Source organism: Halichoerus grypus, chromosome 2, assembly GCF_964656455.1.
Source record: "Halichoerus grypus chromosome 2, mHalGry1.hap1.1, whole genome shotgun sequence".
NCBI classification, from domain to species: Eukaryota; Metazoa; Chordata; class Mammalia; order Carnivora; family Phocidae; genus Halichoerus; species Halichoerus grypus.
In genome coordinates, this window is record NC_135713.1 from 91,227,148 (window position 1) to 91,249,931 (window position 22,784).

Consider the following 22,784-nt stretch of genomic DNA (forward strand, 5'->3'; position numbering starts at 1 on the left):
AAAAGAAAAGAAAAGAAAAGAAAAATTGAATCCTCTAGTGTATTTAAAAATGGTTGTTTTTCCCCTTCCCTCCCATGCCAGAAGCATGAGGGGATTTTTCTCTGATATTCACTGTGAGAAACAGGTTGGGCTCACGGAAATAAAACTTACCATAGAGTGGGAGCCCCCTATGACTGGCTTCTCTGGAGTCTTTATCTCAGATTTGTCCACTCTGAGCCTCTAGCAATTTGTCAGTTACAGTTCAGGTTTTCCTACGCAGGCTTGGTTCCTGAGTAGGTTCCTCCTCAGGGGCTTCTGCTCTGATCAGTAGTATTTTTCTCTATCTGCCTGTCTGTCTCTACAGTTTGGTGGGCAATAGTTTGCTCTGTGACCTCTCCTCTCTTACAGATCTAAGCAGAGTTGCTGATTTTTCACTTTGTTCAACTTGTTAAGATGGAGTGAAGACTTCTAAGTTTCTTACTTGCCAGAACAGAAACGAGAAGTTTGATAGGCAGCTTTTTGTGCTTTGAGGGCACATTAATTTTATAAACAAATTACCTGCCTCTGTTACCAAAAGTGGAAAGTATTGGAATATTGGGGGAAAGGAGAGTAGACTTGAAAGGAAGAGTACTATACTGAGACTGAAATAAACTTGAGAAACAGAGGGAAAGTCATACTTTTTTATCCTATATTTCAATGACTGAGTGAACTTGAATAAATTTTGAAATCTTCCTGGGTATAATTTTTGTCTTTGACTTATTGTGAGGATTAATCAGATGGACTTTTCTCCTTTCCTTTTCTTTCTTTCCCTTCTCTTTTTCCTTTTCCTTTCACCTCCCTCCCTCCCTTCCTGCCTTCTTTCCTTCCCTTCTTCCTTCTACTAACACCTACCAGATGCCAGAGACATGCTAGAGATGCAAAGATGACTAATAATATTTTTCCAGTCTCAAATTCTAAAAGAAAACCTAAATACAGTATTCTGTGGTAATTATTTATTTGCATAATTTATTTTTCCTTTTCTTTTCTTTTTTTTTTTTTTTTTAGAGAGAGAGTGAAGAGAGGGAGCGGGGAAGAGCAGAGGGAGATGGAGAGAGAGAATCTTAAGCAAGCTCCATGCCCAGTATGGAGCCTGATGTGGGGCTCGAACTCACAACTCTGAGATCATAACCTGAGCCATAATCAAGAGTCGGACACTTAACTGACTGAGCCATGGGCCCCTATCTGCATAATTTCTATAACAAAGGTACAATGTTGTCAACAGAGAGAGGGGAAGGAAAATTTAGAGAGAAGATGGCGGTCAGGAAAGGTTTCACAGTTAAGATACATTGGATTAGACTTTTCAAGGAGGAGGAACCATTTTTCTGGTTTAATAGGAGGGAAGAAGTCCATGCAGTGGCATTGTGCAAAGACAGGTAGCTGTGAAGCAATGCTATCCATTCAGAGAGGTCTTCCATTTGGCTTCCACATGGGTGTGCTAGGTTAGTTGGGATAGCAAATCTGGCCAGGCCATGTTTGCCATGTTTAGGTATCTGGCCTTTATCCTCAAGGTATGAGAATCCACTGATGATCAGGGAAGCAACTTTAAGGAATGAATCCTTATAATGATCTTTTGATATCACTGTGGAGAGGAGTGAGGATAGGGGAAAGAAAGACCAGTTCAAATACTATTGTGGTAATCTGGGAAACTGGCAGGGAGGGCATTGCCAGAGAAGATAGATATGAGTCATAGACTTCAAGATCTAGAATATTTAGTGACTGATTGCATATCAGACAAAAGTAAGGAATTGAGGAATGACCATCAGATATTTGGTTTGGAGAGGTGAATGGATATATGTCATTAAAGAGGAAGAAGAGGGGCGCCTGGGTGGCTCAGTCAGTTAAGTGACTTGGCTCAGGTCATGATCTCAGGGGCCTGGGATCGAGCCCCGAATCGGGCTCCCTGCTCAGCGGGGAGTCTGCTTCTCCTTTTCCCTCTCCCTGCCACTCCCCCTACTTGTGCTCTCTCTCTCTCAAATAAATAAATAAAATCTTAAAAAAAAATTAAAGAGGAAGAAGAGAGAGGAATATGGCCTTTAAGTTGCCTGGGGGGAAATCAGGTGGATATGCCCAGTAAACAGTTGAATAAATCCATCTGGAGCTTTCAGCAAATTCTGAATTGCAGATAGAGGTTTAGTAGTGCAAAGCATTGACTGTTTTCTATTGATAGGCCTACTCATTCTTAGGAAAACATGTAGAATGAGAAGAGGACCATGAAGTAAGCTTAGGAAATGTCAACAGTTTAAGGGTAGGTGGAGGGAAAAAAACTTGTAGGAAAAACAAAGCAAGGATTTAAGATATGGAGGAGAATGAGTAGAAAGTGATTTGATGTTTCAGGTCCAAAGGAGGAGTTATCACCAGAATCACATACACTAAAGAAGTACACCAAGGCAAAGATTGTACAGTGACTACTTCTGACCCTGTAGTCTGACCCCAGAGCAGTTTGGGTCAAGTTGTGAGGAAGTCAGTATCATGGGAAGGCTGGACAGGAGGCCTGACTTGTCAGCGTATGTACTGTTTAGAAATTGAGTAGGTTGCACAAGACTGAAAACCCTAAATAATAATAAGATAAAATTTATTTTCTCTGAAATAAGTCTGAAGATTGAAACTCCAGGGCTGCAATGGCAGTTCCATGAAGTTGTCAGGGATCTATACCCCTTCTACCTCTTGACTCTGGTGTTTTGGTTGGCTTGGGCTGCTGTGACAAAGTACCATGGACTGAGTAGCTTATCAAAAACAGAAGTTTATTTCACACAGTTTTGGAGACTGGAAGTCCAAGATCAGAGTGCCAGCCTGGTCTGGTTCTGATGAGGACCCTCTTTCACCTGGTAGGCTGCCAACTTCTCTTTATATCCTCACACAATGGAAAGAAAGCTAGCTAGCTCTCTGGCCTCTTCTTATCAGGGCACTAATCCCATTTATGAAGACTCCACCCTCCTGACATACTTACCTCTCAAAGGCCCCACCTCTAGATACCATCACACTAGAAGTAGGGTTTCAACACATAAATTTGTTGGGGCGGGGGGCGGGGGGGGGGGGGGGGACACACAAACATTCAGTGCATTGCATCTGGCATTCCTAAAGGGGTCACATTCTCGTGACTCAAGATGGAGGCTGAGAGCCCTCATATTATCCTTACAGACTGAGAGCAGGGTAAGTGAACGTAGAAGAGTGTACCCCCTTGTATAAGTCTTCCAACTTCAATCTATATCTCTTTGCCCAAATTTGAGGCAAGTGAACATACCCAGCTTCAAGGGAAATAGGGGAACATTATCTTTTAGCTGGGAAACCATAACATCCAACTAAAAATGTGGCTTCTTTCTACTCTGGTGAGAGACCTTGGAGGCGACTAACAGTCTCTGCTATAGAAGATGTTAAAATTCTTTGTGTGTGTATGTGTTTGGGGGAGGAGAAAGAAACTCCTTAGAGCTCTGTAAATTTGGTTAATCTGCTGTTTTGGCACTTTCATGGTATTTCTCTTGTACATTACTGTGGATAATCAGAAGGGAACTGTTTAAAGACAGGAAGAGATTATGCACTTGACAGTGTTTGGATCTGCAGACCATTCTGCTTTCAAACACATTTAGTTTTGCAGATATTTAGGGAAGCCAATTATGGAAGGCAGACCTTTGCTTAAATATTTTACTTACATTTTATAAATTATATTTTGATATGCCAAGAAAACATTGAGATGGCATAGTAATCTGATTTATCACCATGAACCTATTATAACACATTTTCTATTTAGCTGGCTTTGTAATTGTCAATATTAGTGTAATTTATCCCCTTCAACTGTTTTGGAATAAAAATTATGGTTTCTAATTATAGGGTGGATTAGGTTAAAAGGATTAAACTAATATAGGATATAGCAATTCTCTGCTCTTTGAAAAGCTAACATCTGGGGGAATTTGGAAGGAGTAAATGTGTTTAGAAATTGCCTATTCTCTTAGAGTCTTATGGTGATAGACCTCTTTCTTTTTATTGATTGGAACTCTGCTTGCCCTGATTTTACCCATCAAACCAACATACATGGAGTTAGTTGAATAATTTTTGACTGGTAGGGTTAGATTTTCCCCATAAGTATACTTTACATTTTTGATTTGGTAACTTTAGTGCATTGGTCCATATGGATCTATAGGAACTACACAGGCTTATATTGTGGAGAAACAAGAGTTTATCTTCTTAATGTTTATGTGTAGGAGCAGAGTGGTGGGAGTGGTGGTTGTGCTAGCAGTTACCTTAGGTTCAACTTGACAGGTGAGCTTCCACTTCTTTGTCCTTTACTTGGTCACAGAGTGATATTTCCTGGATATATAATTTCTTTGAGGAAGATACTGAATCATATGTTGCTGTATTTTTCTAGATATAGTGGTCTAAGCTTTAAGAGTCACACATCCTAATCTCAACTCTTCTGCCAAATAGTTCAGTTGCTCTGGGCCATATTTTAGTTAAAATAGGATTATATAATCTTGTACTTGGGAGCTACTTTAAAGGTCATCTGGTCCAAACTTCTGTTCAATGAATAAAGCCTCATCAGTATCCCCATATTCAACGTGTACTTTTACTGTTTGGACACTCACATTTCCCAATTCCAAAATGGTTCTTTCCCAACCTATAACATTTTTGGATAGCTCTAATGGTCACTTGGTGATATTGAGTTACAATTTGCCTTCTTCTCACTTTAACCATTGGTTTTAGCTCCACCCTTTGTGGCCATATGAAATTAGACCAATCCCTCTAATAGTTGACACCCTATTAAATATTTAGGCCTTTTCTTTTTGCAGGCTATGCATCCTGACACTTTCAGCCATTGTTCATGAGTTGTCTTTTTTTTTTCTTCCTTATCTTTCTAGGAATATTACCTCTCCTTTCTAGTTCTATACTTCATTAACACATTTAAAGATAAAATTAGCTCTTTTGGCAGGGCAGTCAGATATGATATTAATTCATAAACTTACAGTCAACTAAAACCTGTCTTTTTACATGGGCTGTTATGAAGTTATATTTGTCTATCCTGTACAAGTTTTTTGATTCAAGCACAGGATTTTATATTTATTTTTGTTAAACTAACCTTAATCAGATTTAGTGCAGTGTTTCAGAGTGTCTATTCTTTTGGGACATAAATTCAGGAATCTAAATATATTCGTTATCTCCTAAATTTTATTTTCAGATATGCTGATTATGCTGTGATTGCTTATCTAAAATCAAGGAGTTAGTTTGATTTATTTCTATCTGGACTTAAGGAAGTCAGACTTCTTAGCTCACTTTCTTTTCATTGATTAGGTACCCATGAATGCTAAATGCTTCTTAGTGCAATTGATTAGAAATTGAATATCTGGAGATTAATTTTGTAGAGGTTCATGTTGTGTTTAATCTTGTTTGTTTGTTTTTTTTTCTCCCCTTGGCTGTTTTTCTCTTTTATCTATTGATTATTTTGGCTTCTTATGTAGAGATACATTTTAAATATTTATTTTAGATACAACTGAAGAATCCAACTAAGTTTATCTAAATTTGAAAAATATCGATTCCACTTTCCACTTTCTGATATTTAAAAAAGGAGTGGGTTTTTGCTTATGTTTTTGAACATAAAATAAATTTCTGTATTCTAAAGCTTTTCATGGTAACTTAAATTTTAATTAGGAGATATGATAGGGAATGGCTTCTAGATAAACATATTTTTCAATTACAGATGTATGTAATAAGGCTCATTTTAATATAAGCTTAAAAATAAAAGAGAATTATGTAAAAAAATTAATATTAAATATTAAATAATGTTAATAATAACATTATTAAACTATTATTGATGGTGATCAGCATTTATTTATGAAGTTTCTCAGAATGTTTAAAAATAGTTTATGTTTCTAACATTAGATATTTATATTTATTTTTATGTTACTAATTTGTTAAACTCTTTCTTGGTGTAAAGATACATTCTCTGACCATTTGTCATTAGTGGGTCTGAAATTAATATTTCATTGGTTCTCAGTACTTTACACAAAATAGATGCTTAAGAGTTGCCTAAGAAAGAGGCGAATAAATGGTCTGAAAGACTGAATGCTGTAAGTGTCTTAAATATTTCAAACTAATGCTAGAAAATAGATTAAGATCTGGGAAAAAAAACCAAATATGTAGTTCTGATTATTTTATATGGAACTTTAAAAAACAAAAGCTCCAAAGAATTAAAAAAAATAATTACCATGCATTTATATGCACTGAAAATCAGAGGGAAAGAATTATCCTTTGTCTCTCCTGAGTTGCAGTTTTCTTTTGAGCACCTGCCCACTTCCTCCTGTAGTATTAAGAGTTCTGGGTCCTTGTGTCTGTAGCTCTAATCTTCTGAAGCATTTCTTTTCTGTTCTGCCTATACCTTAAGAAGTACAGATTAGAGACATTGCTGGAATTTGTCATGAGAAAAACTCTTCCAAAATTCCTCTAGGGAAAATGGAAAATGGATCATAAGCGCTAGCCTCGCTTAATGGTGCATATTAATGTGGATGCTTTAAATATGACAATAATGAGGTAGGTCCGACTAAAGACATTACTAAATGCCAAATGTATTATAGGTAGATGATCATAGGGATCTGGCTGGGGTTAAGAAAGTTGGAATAAGGGAAAACATTTTTAAAAGGTACAAAAAGTAGGAGGGAATGTAGGGGCGCCTGGGTGGCTCAGTCGGTTAAGTGTCTGCCTTCGGCCTTGGGTCGTGATCCCGGAGTCTCAGGATTGAGCCCCACATCGGGCTCCCTGCTCAGCAGGGGGTCTGCTTCTCCCTCTGCCCCTCACCCCACTCGTGCTCTCTCTCTCTCAGGTAAATAAATAAAATCTTTTTTAAAAAAAGTAGTAGGGAATGTAAAGTGAATGGGAAAAGAAAACAGATGTAAAGCACAATAGATCTAATGCCAAAATGGCATATGCAAAGATTAGGAAAGAGAATTAATAGGAAGAATTAAGAAAAATAAGAGTGATAAAGCCAGGAAGAAATTCTGAATAAGTTATTTTTCGTGTTTAGTAGCCAGCAGGAAAACATTAGGCATCTTTTAAATATTTTCTACTCATCTTAATTTCTTTGGATATATAATTTACATTATTTAGAAGGAAGATTTTCTTGGTTATAATATGTTGAAATAACGTTATTAAACTATTACTGTTCATCTGTACTTGAGGAAAATACTCCATATAGATAATAATTTACAATAAGCTTGGGGAAGGAGCTATGAGCTCATGACAAAGTTTTAAAATAATTTTTTCTTGATTATAGGAAATTTGCAAAATACAGAACAGTACAGAGAAGGAAGTAAGAAGCTCCATTACCCATCGCAATCACCTTAAAAAAATACTTTTTTTAAAAGACCGATTTTAGGTTCATAGCAAAATTGAGTAAAGGTACAAAGATTTCTCATATACACCTTGTACCCACTGGCCAAGTCATTCACCAACTTGAATGTTATCTTAATATCTCTGAGTTGATACCCAGTATCACTTTTTTTTTTTGTACTTATCTTTACTTAAAACTACTTTATAGCCAAATCAATCTGGCTACACAATAATACTGTTACAAGCTTGGTTTGGGTTGTTAAAATTAGGGTTAAGTCTACTTTTACTCTAAGACTAGTTTATTCTACCTCTGATGTGGGACCCGTGGTTCTCTACTGAATGCGCTTGGTATTCATTGAGGTCTTTCTACTGTGAGTAGTTAGTGGTTTCTCAGCCCTATGTGAGCAATATTCTTTGTCCAGCCTCATACCTATGCAAAAGGACTCCTATGCAGATTATTGGAGCTTTTTTCCTGTGTAGCTCCCTCCTGTCTGATACTCTGCTCACAAATTCCAGCTACCTTAATCCCGCTCAAATTTGATCATATAAGATACCCAGTTTTCTAGAAAGTTGCTTAAAGAAAGAGGGCAAGTTCGGTCCCACTTACTCCTCCATGGCATAAGTAGAAGTCTGGTGTCTGGTATTAATTTTGATGTTAAAACATTGAAATAGAGGGGTGCCTGGGTGACTCAGTGGTTGAGCATCTGCCTTCGGCTCAGGTCATGATCCCAGGGTCCTAGGATTGAACCCCACATTGGGCTCCCTGCTCTGCGGGAAACCTGCTTCTCCCTCTCCCACTCCCCTTGCTTGTGTTCCCTTTCTCGCTGTGACTCTATTTGACAGAGAGGGAGGGAGCCTGATGCGGGGCTCGATCCCAGGACCCTGGGATCATGACCTGAGCTGAAGGCAGAGGCTTAACGACTGAGCCACCCCGGCACCCCAAAAAATAAATAAAATCTTAAAAAACAAAAACAAAAACAGCAGAGTATGGGAAGACTTCCAAGTTAGTCAGCAAGGATTAAGAAGGATTAGTGTTCTGGGTGAATGTAAGGAAAATCTGCTCTCTGTAAGGATAACACAGACAGAAAGTAAAGACGTAAACGATGTATATCAAGATTCCATAAGCAAGTGGGAGCCTGGGTATAAAGTATGAAATCTTCCAGCTGGATTGAAATGGAGTAAGTACTATTATCAAGTAGAGTCAGTACTGTATTCCCAATGTAAATAGCTTAGATAGAAGATTGGATGGAAAATTTTACTATGAATTTTCTACAAGTAATTGTGCTTCTACAAACTGTCGATTAATTAATTTTTTATGAATTCTCATTTTTATGTCTTAGCCTTTTTTAGTTCCCCCAAATTGATAGTAGTCATTTTGATCCTCAACTTGTCTGTCTATATAAGGCAAGCGTTTCTGTTTCTAAGTATACCAAATCATTTAATTTCAAATCATATTCCCAAACATTACTTGTCCATCATAAATGACATCAAGGAGACATTAGCAGAGTAACATATTTCTTATGCCCAGGTATCCATGTAATTGTTAAATCTTTCATTCCTGTACCTACCTTAACTGATGCAGTTATCCCTGCCCTAGAACACTTAGTATCTTTAGTATCTGTATATATATCAGGTATCTATTTCTTTAAAACTGATACTGAGAATATAAAAAAATAGACATTTTAGTGTGTTTAAAATAAAGGCTGCGTTTTAGCGTTATTGTGTGGTTGCATAGACAGCTTTTGACACTCTAAATCAGTTTTTTAGGTTCACTGTTAATGATGAAGAACTTTAAAAAGGTGATGTTAGAAACAGATTTCTAATTTTTTATACCTCCTTAGCACCAGGTTATAAGCTCTGTTGAAAATTTGATCAGGCTGATCTAGTGTCACTGCTAAACCACGTACAGTCTCATGAGCAGCCTCTCAGTAGCTGTCAAATGTTCTCTGCTACTTGTTAGCTAGCTGTGATCCAGCTACTACTGGCATTTTATCACCTAGGAATCACATTTGGACATTGATACGTGTCATTGGTCAACACTGGAATTACACAGTGGCTCAGGAATAAGAGAGATCTCTTTTCTCGATCCAATGTGACTAGAAAAGACCAGTAGGAGAAATTAATCTACTTTAAGTTCTCTGTATCTAAGTCTTCTTACTGACATTGGGATTTAAGCACAAAAGATGGGACTAAATTTTGGATGTAGCATTTTGGATACATACAGCCCACCAGTGCTAAATGGCAACAGCTAGACCATTCTTTACAAAATACCCCTCTTGTAGCCCTCTGTCATCTTTCTATTGTTTATTCCCTAACCTTGATTTATTTTCTTTTAAAAGGAAGTGAAGAGGAGAGAAGAAAGTCATTGTCTTTTAAGGATTAATTTTATTAAAAATAAATAAAACAAAAATCTACCACCCGTGATTAAATAGATTAACATTTCTTTAAAACAATCATTTTTTTTATATATAGGGATTGAATCAATGTGACAGAATTGTTTTGCCAACGTTCATGTTGTCAAACTATAATATTTTATTGAGAGGGTGAATCTTAAGGATACTAAGAGGATGATAATGCTAAATTAGGTATCCAAGGGGGTATCTGACACTTCTCATTTGAATGCCTTGAATGGAAGAAACTAAAGGATCCTATAAGAGCCTTATGCATGGGGTAAGAGATTCATTCATTAAAAAATATGTATTGGAGGGGCACCTCACAGGCTCAGTTGGTGGAGCATGGGACTCTTGATCTTGGGGTTGTAAGTTCAAGCTCCTGGGTGTGGAGATTACTTAAACATAAAATCTTAAAAAAAAAAATACATATTGGATACTTACCATTTTAGGTGCTGGAGCTAGAGATAAAACAGGTAAAGTACATTATAGTAATGTAATTTCAAAACAAATTAGGAATAGCTTTTTTATTATCTAACCCTGTCATCCCTCCGCCTTTGTACATATAGTGAATTAACCAAAAGAATTTTTTCTTCTTTTTTTCTTTTTTTTCAGGGCCTAATCGAAAGAATTTTAAAATTACAGATGGGGATCTATTAACTTGAAAGCTTTATGTTTACTTGAATCTTTTTTTTTTCTTTTTCCTTGCTAAATGTAAGAAGATGGCAAAATGCTAATAATTAGTTTTAATCACGAAGTTGGAATGGATGGATGTTTTCTCATATTGAATGGCAGCTTTCTCTTGCTTTTCACTTTCAACACCACATCTTATTGAAATATTGAAAGGATAGTGTGCAAAAGACAGGTTCTTTAATAGGTAATAGACTTAAGTTTGAAAAGTAGATATAGGACATTATGGTCAGGCTGACAGACATGGTCAGTTATTGGTAGTTGGATTTTTCATTGCATAGACACCTAATAATATTTCTACATAGTTCATAACTCTGTGTCCCTTATAGGAATATTGTGAGGCGTAATAAAATGTTATCCATACATTACGAAAAAATGGCACACATTATAGTATATATTCCTGGAAAGTTTTATAAATATTAAATTGTATGTTATTATAACTAGCACATGTAATGTAAAAGTAACTTGATAAATCCTGTTCACAAGATAAAAACATCTTTTCTATAGTATCAACAGTCATATCCACTTTAACTGTTCTCTAAATTCAGATTTTAAAAAATTAGACCTTTTCTATTAGCCGACTTTTGTGAAATGATTTTTTAAAATAATGATACATTATACACACATACATAGATAATTTATATATGTACATATACATATATGTAGAAAGAGTTAGAAATTAGCACTGAACTATAGAAAGTATTCACTTTTTATTTATGTGTAGCTTGGAAAACTTGTTTGCAAATTAACAATCCTGTTTTAGAAACCTTTTTGATATCTTGCCCATGTTCCTTTTTTTTCCTACCATTTCCTTTGGAGGAAGAGATTTAATCTCAAATAAGATAGCTAGATTATAGAAAGAATTGAGTGCAGTAAGGTCTTTACCCCTTTCTCAGACTGCAAAGTCCTTCATTTATAAGGATGGTGGAGAATTTGCTATAATTAGACTTTTGAGTGACAGTACCTGTTGTATATGCCTTATTAGTTATATACTAAGTTGTCCTAGAACTGTTAGTGATAGGCATGTAATAGAGTTTGTTCATGTGAATGGTAAAAATCTGTTTCTTTGTTAGATTTTGTAATTTTCACAAGCTAAATTTGAAGTAATTTTATTTGGTCATGTGGTAATGACATTTTCACAGATTTTAAAGTTCAGTAGTTAAGCAGAGAGGAGTCATTTAAGTGCTTATTGAATAGATTTATAACTAAATTCTGAATTATATTTTCAAACATGAAATTAACTAATGCAAAAATATTTCACTGTAACTCCAGCCAGTTTATTTATTTACTTATTCTTTGATTGTTCTACATAATCTTTGGTTAAAAATTTTTGTGCATTAAGCTTTTCTGCATTTAGGATAATTTCTTTAGCTAGACTTCTAGTAATGGAATTATTGGGTCAAAGTGTGTAAACTTTTTTTTTTTCTTTTTACAAATTCTTGATGTATACTTAATGCCAAATTGGTTTTGAAACAGTGGTACCAGTTTACTGTCATCAGCAGTAGGAGTATCCATTCCCTCACATATTATGTGTTTAAGTAAGAATTTAAATCCCATTGTTGCTTTAATATATATTTCTTTGATTCACAGTGATGTTTAACATTCTCTAGATTTTAAAATTAGTAGTGATTGGGGTGCTTTGGGTGGCTCAGTCAGTTGAGCATCTGCCTTTGGCTCAGTCATGATCTCGGGGTCCTGGGATTGAGCCCTGAGTCTGCAGCAGGGAGCCTGTGCTTCTCCCTCTCCCTCTGCCCCTCCCCCCTGCTGTATGCTCGCGCGTGCGCGCGCACTCTCTCGCTCTGTCAAATAAATACATACAATCTTTAAAAAAATTTTAATTAAAAGTATCTAAATCCGCCCCCCTCCCAAAAAAAAACCCTTGACCAAAATTAAGTCAAACAACAAACTGGGAAAAAAATGTTTCAGAAAATATTATCAGAGGTTTCATATTTTTATCTAGCCAAATATCTTAGAGTATTGTGTGGTATGAGTGGCACAAAGTTTAAAACTTTTGCTGCAGACAAAATTGAACAAAATTAATGCTTCCAGGCAGCCAAGATCTATGCTGTAGAAAGAGTGGCAGGGACCACTGCACGGGTGAACAATTAACTCTACTGCCATGACAACTCCATAATGATTGTTAATTAGAGGACAATGCTATAAGGAAACTTGCCCTCAGGTCTTCTGAAGGAGGTATGGGGATGTTTGCTTCCAGTCTTAAGTAGGCCGTAAGATTTTAAGGCTTTGTTTGGGTTTTCTTTTCCTGTCTGTCTGTTACCAGTTAGTCTTCATCTGTTACTTCTTCTTATTGTTATTAATGTTTCTACCATTAGCTATAACTCATGTTTCCTTCTACCCTGTTTCTGTGGACAGTATGTATACATATACATATGTATATGTATATGTATATAAATTCTTACTGCATGATTCTTAATTTTTTTATGTATTTGGATCATAGTATTATCCATTAGGTTAAATAGCCACTCTAATTTATCAAAAGTAGTTAAGTTTTTTAAAGATTCTGAAAAGGAAAAAAGAAAATGTTAATTTGAGAGTATACACAGTTTAAATATTTGTATATTCAATATTTATTTTTTTAAATTTCTACTGTTCAGTAGAAATTGAATCCAAATAAAATGTCTTATGTTTGGTGATCTCATGCCACGGGGCAAGGGACCATGCCATGATTAACCTACATGGGTGGATAAGTGTCACTCCCCACTCCCCTGGAATCATCTGTGTTCAAATGGTATCTTTTACTGCAGGGCTTTTTCCCCAGAACCTTCTGGAGATTCTTATTTCTGGTGGCCCTGATGCCTCTACTATGGGGAGCTGATGGGAAATATACAGTACCTGTATCTGAAGCTAGAGCAAATGTTCCTGCTATTGCTGTGGTTCTGAATGGTCCGCCAAGAGCAGGAGGGGGATAGAAAGAACTGGCAAATGTGGGAGAGAATGTGAGTCCAGCACATGACTGGTAATATGTTATTGGATGTGAGAGAGTTAGTTGAAATTATAACAATCATTGTACTCTAATTCTTTCAACAATATTACAGGAAAAGTATTCTTTCCATTTTGCAAATGAGGAAATGACTCAAATTCTGTTTCATTCAAGGTGAGCACAGGTACTATATATAAATAGATGGAGAAGATGAGTTTAACTTTGGATGTGATCAATTTAAAAGAGAAGTATCTTGTCAGGAACTTCAAACAGTAATTTAGAGAAGCAGGTTTGGAGCTTGGTAGAGACAATAGGGCTACAGAGATAGGTTTGGAAAATCTTCTGCACTGAGATGGTAGTTAAAATACTGGAGATTTGCTGGTGATGAATTATGGAGTCATCATGGCAGTAGAGTTAATTGTTCACCCATGCAGTGGTCCCTGCCACTCTTTCTACAGCATAGATCTTGGCTGCCTGGAAGCATTAATTTTGTTCAAGGGACAGAACTTGGACATAAGAGGTGGCATTATGGATAGGTTTTTTTCAGCCCTATCCCACTGTATCACCCTGTTGGTAATGACGTGCTGCTACAGCACAGATTCTAAAGGTGGGAGGACAGGCACACCACTTGGAGGATGCTTCAGAATTTTTTGTTATGTCATTTCCCCCATTGATTCTATGCCCCTTCCAATACATTTTTTGTAATCACTGTCTTACACCCATAGAGAAAGAGTAGAGATTGTTGCTTTTAATTCCGTTTATAAAGAGATATCCTTTTTGTTACCTGATTAACTGGAGGAAAACATAGTAGAAGTATATTAGCCCCTTTAATATTACAAAGAAGAGATTATGAGGAAGTGAACTTTAAGGAATGGTGTTCATTGCAAGGACACAGCAACAGTTGTGCTCTGGATTTGACTCTTCTGGGGTCTGTTCTCTTACTCCCAAGGACCACCACGGTGTCTCTGCTTTACATTCTGCCTCTTGCTTCCTATATTTCCAAGTTTGGTGGAACATCCTATTGTTCACCCTTTGACTTAGGCCTGGGTTTCTTGTCTAGCCTCTGACACTGGTTTGGTGTCAGGCCTAAGATTTGACAAACTGCAAGGAGTTACTTGGGGCCAGGTTTCTTCTCAGGCAGTAGGGGGACATCATCCCTGGCAGGCAAATTTGAGGCTTCACAGTGTCTCCAGGAAAAATTCACAAATAATTCTCTTTTTTGAGGTGAGATTTGCCAACATGGTCAGTGAAATCATGTGACGGGGTTGGGAGTAGTTAGTGGAGGGACAGGTTGTGTGGGATATGTGTGTTGTGGTAAGAATCACCAGTAGGGCTTGTTTGTTTGAAACAATAGGAATATTCCAATTCTCTCATCCGTTATGTACTTTGGGGATGAACCACGCTTCCACAGGAGATACTGCTATCGAAAGAAGCATGTCATATCCCTCATGTGTGTTAGGGTAGAAAAAGGGTTGAGAAGCATGATCTAAGAAGTGTCATTCAATCTGAAGAGGTTAGGAGATGTTTCTAATGACATACTTTTTATCTATGATTAATTTTAACAGATGTCTGTCTACTCTCTTGTGGTACTTAGTAACCACAGAGTAATTCTCATTTTAAGCATTTGGCAGTTTTGGAATGGGGAAAGAACTAAATGGACAGAGCAATTGAATTTGTACAGGCTTTCTCTTTTCATTACATGCATGATGTTTTTTCATGAAAACGAAGAAAATATTCATTTTTGCAAATGCTATCAATCTTTAACAATCAAAAATTCACTTGGCAAGAGAAATGGTGTAGCTCTACAGAATTGTGGTTATTATTACATTGTTCTGTTTACTGTAAACCTGGCTTAATATTGGTAAATATAGTGTAGCAGAAACTGAACTGTTGTGAGCTATCTGGGCATCAGTCCAAGATATCATTAAAAATACTGCCTCAGACTAATTTGGGTTTATGAATAATATTTTGTTAACAGCTCAACTGAAATTGAGCCACATGGTGTAGCTTAAAATTCTGAATCCACAAGATAATGAGGGTAGTACAAGTGTATAGTGCATACTTAATATTCTGTATTTGAATGATAAATTTATATGTAATTTTGTGTTAACCTTTAAACTATAAGTACCCAAATGCTTAATATGATTTGATGCTTTTAAACTTTACTTAATGCTGTGGTTTGCTGAAAATTTGCATCCTTATAAGCTAATATATTACTGGTTTAACAATCAGACCTAAAGAGTAAGGAGAGGTTGCCTGAACAAATATTAAAATGAGCTTTTAACACCCATTTTGGCATACAGATGTGCAAACAGCTGGAGTTTATGTTAATGTTCACCAAAAAGATCGAAGGACATATAAAGTTGTTAGAAAGGTCCAGTTACTTAATTCATTTATTTTAATAATGAAAGATAATAACTATACCTTAAAATATGTTATGGAGATTATTAATATTGGGTTATAAATTATCAATTATGTTAGGTATAACAAAGGGAATGAGGTTATGATAAGTGACATGCCCCAGGAAAAAAACCCCTATTTGGATGTTTCTTTTCAAGAAAAGATACATTTGCCTTTTTTCTTTGTGTGTTATTTAGTTTAAGTTCTTTCTGAACAGCCATGTATGAACTCTCATTGAAAAGATATGGGAAAAGTTGATTTTCTGTTACTGTTAATGTGTAAGATATTTTTGTAATGAAGGGTATGTGCATTATTTAAAGAATGAATGTTAAATACACCTCTTCTCAATAAATATTTTATTCATTTTCCAGGTTAGCACTCTACGTATATGAATATCTGCTCCATGTAGGAGCTCAGAAATCAGCCCAAACATTTTTATCAGAGGTATGTTTTATATATTTTCCGTATTTTATTTTGATTTCTTATATAAGTGAATGAAAATATCCTATAACAATTATTTGAAAAACTATCATTACATATTATATAGTGAATGATTGGTTATCAATATGCATAATATAGTCTTTGTAGGTTATTTGTAAGCAGTTTTAGTGTCCCATTTTCATGCCAATAACCTTCTACTCAACTTTCTAGCCATTTCCCCCTGTAGAAATAGAAACTAATATTAGCCTTGGCAACCATAACCAAGAAGGCAAATTTGCTTAAAAGAAAAAAAAAGACAAATGCCACCATATCTTTAGTTTTAGCTGTACCTTATTTTGGCATTATTCATAATTTTGTAAAATAATGGGTTTTTTTAATTTTTATTTTGTATGGGTAATAGTGGATTGATGACTAAATTTCAGTTAGAAAACATTTTGATGATCTTATTTCAAGTTCTTGTATCTTTTCCTGCTTTTCTCCACATTTTTTAAAGTTCGAATTTAAGCCTTTTTACAATGGTACTTTCTCCTCTTTTCTTCTTCAATTTATATAATGATGAGGATGAGGAGGATTTTACTGAGTTCTGTTATATGCCAGGCACATAATGTGCCAAGGTACTTTATATTATCTCTAATTCTTACAAGAAATTTGTAAGGCAGGTGGTATTATTCCTGTTTTACTGATAAGAACAATAGGGCTCAGAGAATTTATGTAACTGTCTCATGGTCATATAGCTTAGTGAGTTATGGAACTGGAATTCAAGCCTAGATCTATGTGTATTTGAAAGCTTCTGGTTTTCCCCCATATCTGTGCTGTCCAGTATGGTAACCACTAGCTTTATATGGCTTTTTCAATGCTTGAAATATGACTAATCCAATTGAAAAGTGCCAAAAGTATGAAGTACACACTGATTTTGAAGATTTAGTGTGAACAGAGGAACATAAAATACCAGTCATTTTAAAATTTTGATCACACATTGAAATAATATTTTGGATATATTGGGTAAAATAAAATTTATTACTAAAGTTAATTTTACCATTTTTTTCTTTTCTAATGTGGTTACTAGAAAATTTAAGGTTACATATGCAGCTCTCATTTGTGGCCAGTGTTTATAGTTTTATGAAACAAGTCCTGCTTGAAATAATATCTCCAGTCATCTCACTAGTTTGACCCCCAGCACATCAGGGACATCACTGGTAGCCCCTTGACCAAAGTGCCCTCCCTGCTAGAGGTACAACCTTCTTGAGATTCACTTGCTCCAAAAACAAATGCAGAAGTAAACAAACACACATAGCCCCCCAGTCTTTTATCTAATTAATTAGTATTTGAGAACTGTTAGGGCCTATTTGCAAATAAGGAATTTGGGAGGTATGCTTAGAACATAGAAGTCAATTGTTTTATCATAGAATGAATATATACAGTGTAATAAAAGTTGGATTTTAAAGTATATTCAAATCAAAACAGAAATTTAGTGTATTTATAGCTCATTAAATCATTAATTAGAAGACTTTGTATTTCACCTTGCTACCCCACACTCACTGTTTGTTGTTACAGGGCAATGATTGAGATTGCAAAAGGGATGCTCTTAATATTTGTATTCTTAATCACTGCCAACTTAGAGGGTATTTAAAAGAAACTAAAGCCAGCTATGAGATTTAAAATTTTTATTTTAATGCAGTTGAAAACTTGATGAAATTTGATGAAAGAATTTACTGTTCTCTTTCCTTAGATCAAGGAGCATTTTGAATTGACTCAAGTTTCTAAATGCTTGGGCGTTCCCATGACTATATATTTTTTTTTACCAACATTATAAGATGTCAGATGCAGTGACTCTTAAACTTCATGAAAAAGAAAAATGTTGCTAATGCATTTAAGGAAATTCAGCTGTTTTGACTTAAATGGATCATGTGGATTAAGCATAACTAGATTGAGATAACTAGGTACTATACTGATATACCCTGAATTGAATGGAAAATGGATATACAAAATTTCTAGGTCTATTTGGTAAAAATGAAATTACAATTTCAGAAGAGCACTTTTCTGACAAGTATTTACCATGATTTTATTTTCTCTGGTTTCATTTGGAATACAAAACTGAGGATTTCTCTGAATTATCGGTCTGGTTCAATTTCACAAGAAGAATCAATTAAGCTGAAAACAAACTATTGTTACCAAGAAGATAGAGTGTTTCTGGACTTTGGAGATGAGTGTATGTGATTCCCAGAACTATTCTTTACTTTGTAGCTTGCCAAACTCCAAGTGGCACTGTGAAAATACATTCTAATTACCTAAATAACCAATATAGCTTTTTCTGTATATAGGGAATGGCTAGATTGATTGAGGTGTAAGTTTCCCAAAATGTAAAAGAATAAGTTAGATCCATTTGGACTTAACATAGGTAAACTTCCAAAATATTTTCAAGTAAAATAAGCAAGCTGAAGTATGGCATTCACGTGGAAACATTTGAACATAAAGGGACATAATACAATACTATATATTTTTGTGGGTACATATTTATGAGTGTGAAGTATAGTAAAAAGTCTGAAAGAATATACATGCCAGACTAGTTTCTGAGAGTAGGGATTTTAAAGGAATTAAAGGGGAATTTTATCCTTACTTGCATATATATATATATATATATATATATATATATATGCAGAAATTATATCCTATTTGTACAGTTATTTAAAAATAAAAATAATAGAAGAGAAAATACAAAATTATCTCAATTTTAAAATGGAAGCCTAGAAGTAGATTTGTGACAGGCCATTGCTGAGTACGCCCTAGAGTTCTAAATAATTTCAGTTGGTTAAATTTCAGTACCTTTCTATAATCTTCCTCTCACTGTGTCTACAAGAACTGGCTGCTTGTATTCGCCTACATATAGGACATATATATATATATATATATAATACCATAGGCTTCTGTCCTCTGGGCTTTACTCTGCCTTAAATCCCTCCCGACCTGAGTAGTTGGAGTTCGCTTTCTCAGGGCTCCACCTCTCTAAGCTGATAGTGCACTCTTACTGAAGACTTTTGCATACTGTGCCAGGAAGACTGGACTTTATCTTCTTGCAAAAGAGAGCTTTGGATGCTCTTTAAGTAAAAAAGAAACATTGTTGGTTTGTACTCTGGTGTCTGTGTGAATGCCAGTACTGCTTCCCCCCGCCCCCCAACTATGGTTAGTAAAGGAAGGAGAATGTAATCTTTTAGAGCTTTGTACCCTATTTAGCATTGCTTTCTCTCTTACTTTCACTTGGATCATGGAAAATTTAAGGCTGCTTGTTGTAGAATGACTTCTTAAGTAGTTTAAGAAGTAAAGGACCATCTTATCTAAGTTCTTGTGAGTCTATCCCCAGATTTTTTACCTAATTCAGGACAGTTACATAAGGAACTTAAAGAAAAACTAGGAAGACCTGTTTATTTGGATTGGGTATTGTGATAAAAAGGAAATGATTAAAGTGTCACCAATCACTCAGATGTTCAATGTTCTTACCCTGGTTTAGAGTGAAGTAGAATACTTCTTCCCATTTTGTCATTCTCCCTCAGGATGAATGAGTGTATGGATGACTATGATGTTAATGAGCCCTTTTGAATCAGGATTTGCTATGCTGGGCCACCTTTCCTTAGAGTGGGTTTCTTTTATTGGTGAAGTTGTGAAGAGGTCAAATTGGAACTGTAGAAATCATCCGAAAAAGTAAGATGTACATCTCAGCAACCTAGTCTCTCACTGAGTTTGGCCTTTTTTCTTTTTCTTTTTTTTAAAGTAGGCTCCACTCAGCGGGGAGCCCAACATTGGTCTTAAATTCAGGACCCTGAGGTTAAAACCTGAGCTGAGATCAAGAGTCAGACACTTAACGGACTGAGCCACCCAGGCGTCCCATGGGTTTGGCCTTTCTGATAATGCCCTTGACCCGGGCTATCAGCAACTGAACTGCTCTTGATAGATTTTGTTATCCGCCAGAACAGAGCCCAGAACTATTAGCCCAGCTTTTTTTTTTTTTTTTTTTTTCCTTATTTAAAAGAGAGAGCATTGAACTAATGATAGAAATCACATCTCTACACAGGTTATGTTGACTAAAGCTCTTTGTTATATCTGATTCATGATAGATTCTAAACCAGTACCTGAATCCCAAATATAGTTTTGACAACTTTAAATTTTCTTACCCCCAAAAGGACAAAATTGAACATTCTTTTTTTTTTATTTAAATTCAGTTAATTAACATATAGTGTATTATTCGTTTCAGAGATGGAGCTCAGTGATTCATCAGTCTTATAGAATACCCAGTGCTCATTACATCATGTGCCTTCCTTAATGTCCCTCACCCAGTTACCCCATCCCCCAAAATTGAACATTCTTTAGAAATAGTCTCAATGTAGAGCTCTTCTTCAGCTTTATCTTTTATTATCTTTTTATTTATCTATTATTATCTTTCAGTATTCAATATTACAAACAGAAAACTAAGAAATCTTTACAATTCTATATCAATTTTTGTTACTTTAAATTCATTAGAAACTGTCCTTTTTCTGGTTATCTCATTTCATTATGCAAAGATAATTCCAACTCATTCCTGAAATTTTGCATGGTATTTGTCATACCTCAGAATGAGGCTTGGTGACCTTAACAAATAAAATTAAGAATTAGATTGTTGCAGATATCGAGATTTTTTTTCCTTCTTAAGGATTTTATGTTGTTTATATTAATAGCCCTTATTTGCCATAAATTAGCCTGTAAGTTAGCCAGAAATAGAAGCTTAAAAGCATCTAACAGATTGTTTCTTCAGATTTTATTAGGAATGCTAAATTATTGAACATCAGAGGCTCCAAAATTCTGTTCTGTTTATCTTTCATTGAAAAGAGAAAATAACAATTTACTAACCAGTTTCTTAAACTTTAGTTTGGGAGGCAACATAGTATGGTAGGTAAGAGTAATTGCTTTGGGGCCAGACTGCTGGGTTTGAATTATGTTCTGTATCTTACTTACTCAGTTTTCTTAATTATAAAAAGAAGATAATTGTAATAATACTTTAAAGTTGTACTGAGGTTTAATCAGTTAGTACCTATAAAGTGCTTAGAAGGGCCTAGCATGTAGTACATACTCAAAAGTGTTAATTTTAATTTTTTTATTTTTACTTTTTTAAAGATTTTGTTTATTTATTTGACAGAGAGAGATACAGCAAGAGAGGGAACACAAGCAGGGGGAGTGGGAGAGGGAGAAGCAGGCCTCCCGCCGCGCAGGGAGCCCGATGTGGGGCCCAATCCCAGGACCCTGGGATCATGACCTGAGCCGAAGGCAGATGTTTAACAACTGAGCCACCCAGGTGCCCCAAAAAGTGTTAATTTTAAACTTATTGACCAATTCTTTTTTACCTTGTGTAGTTTCTATACTAGAGTACAAATATAAATATATGTCCTATGTGTACATGTATGCTCCAAGTATCTGTCACTTGGATGGCCTGCAATTCTCCTACCTCCAGGGGTTACTTTTCCTATCAAAATAGCTCCAACTCTAATCCCTAATATTACAGGTTCCCACAAGTCCTCTCTAACATCTCTGGGGCTTACTAGAGGGAGAAGGGACTGGAGGTTCTCTTGCTGTAATTTCTTGCTCCCACCAAGTATTACAGCCTTACTGCTTCTCCTTCTTATGTCTGCTACCTTTTCTTTGAAGTTTTGTGTTTCTCTCATAGCCTCCAAGCTCCACTGAGTCATTGCTTTTGTGTATAAAAGATTCTTACTGAAGATTAGGGGAAAACTGAACAGCATTCAGCCTTGTACAGTACACGTAACAACATCAGCTTGAATATGAAACACAACCATTAAGTTTTTTGGTCTCCTTTTGGCCATGGGAATTGCTTAGCAACTGTTTACCTGAGGGCTCCCACCTGCCTTCTGTCTTACTGACTCCTCACTACCTCTCCCATTGTCCCCTCTTCTGAATCCTCCTAGACATCTCAGACATCTTCTTCCTGCGGGATTATCAGCAGCCTCCTGAATTCCTGTTATTTTATTATGTGGCATATTAAATATTCATTCTCTACTTTCCAACCATTCCTGGGAGCCTCTACTTTTCTAGCCCAAAAAATAAAAACAAAAATAGAAGGGATCCATCAGGGAGTTTTCCCAATAAAAGACTTCAGCTGCACAAGTAGCATGTGCATCTCTGCAGCCCATTCTCTCACCTGGATGTCGCCTTTACGAGGTCTTCTACCATCTAGAATAGAGCAACGCTATTCAGTAAAACTTCCTGTGACTAGAAGATGATTTCTGATCTGTGCTTCTAATAAGTTCTCCACTAGTCTCATGTGACTACTAAGCACTTGAAAAGTGGCTAGAGCAAATGAGGAACGTTCAGTTAACTTAATTTTAAATTTAAAGGACCACATGTGGCTAGGGGATACCACACTGAATGGCACAATTTTGGATTATCTGCTTTAAAGTCTGATCAGATTTTTCTTCCCATTATACATCTATTTTGTTAATTTTTTAAATTAAAATGTAATTGTTCTTCCTTTTTCTTTCTTTCTTTCTTTCTTTCTTTCTTTTTTTTTTTTTTTTTTTTACATTTAGTTTAGTATATAGATGCATCTATCC

The 22,784-nt window shown here is 35.7% G+C and overlaps 1 protein-coding gene across 5 annotated transcripts in view; it reads left to right on the top strand.

Annotated features, from left to right (window-relative positions):
* SSBP2 (single stranded DNA binding protein 2) overlaps positions 1–22,784 on the top strand; it is a 284,133-nt gene that overhangs the window by 56,553 nt on the left and 204,796 nt on the right. For all 5 annotated transcript variants that reach the window (XM_078067103.1, XM_078067105.1, XM_036067208.2 and 2 more), the window contains exon 2: positions 16,122–16,194. In XM_078067103.1, the coding sequence (XP_077923229.1) occupies positions 16,122–16,194 (73 nt within the window). The remainder of the gene's footprint in view (positions 1–16,121; positions 16,195–22,784) is intronic.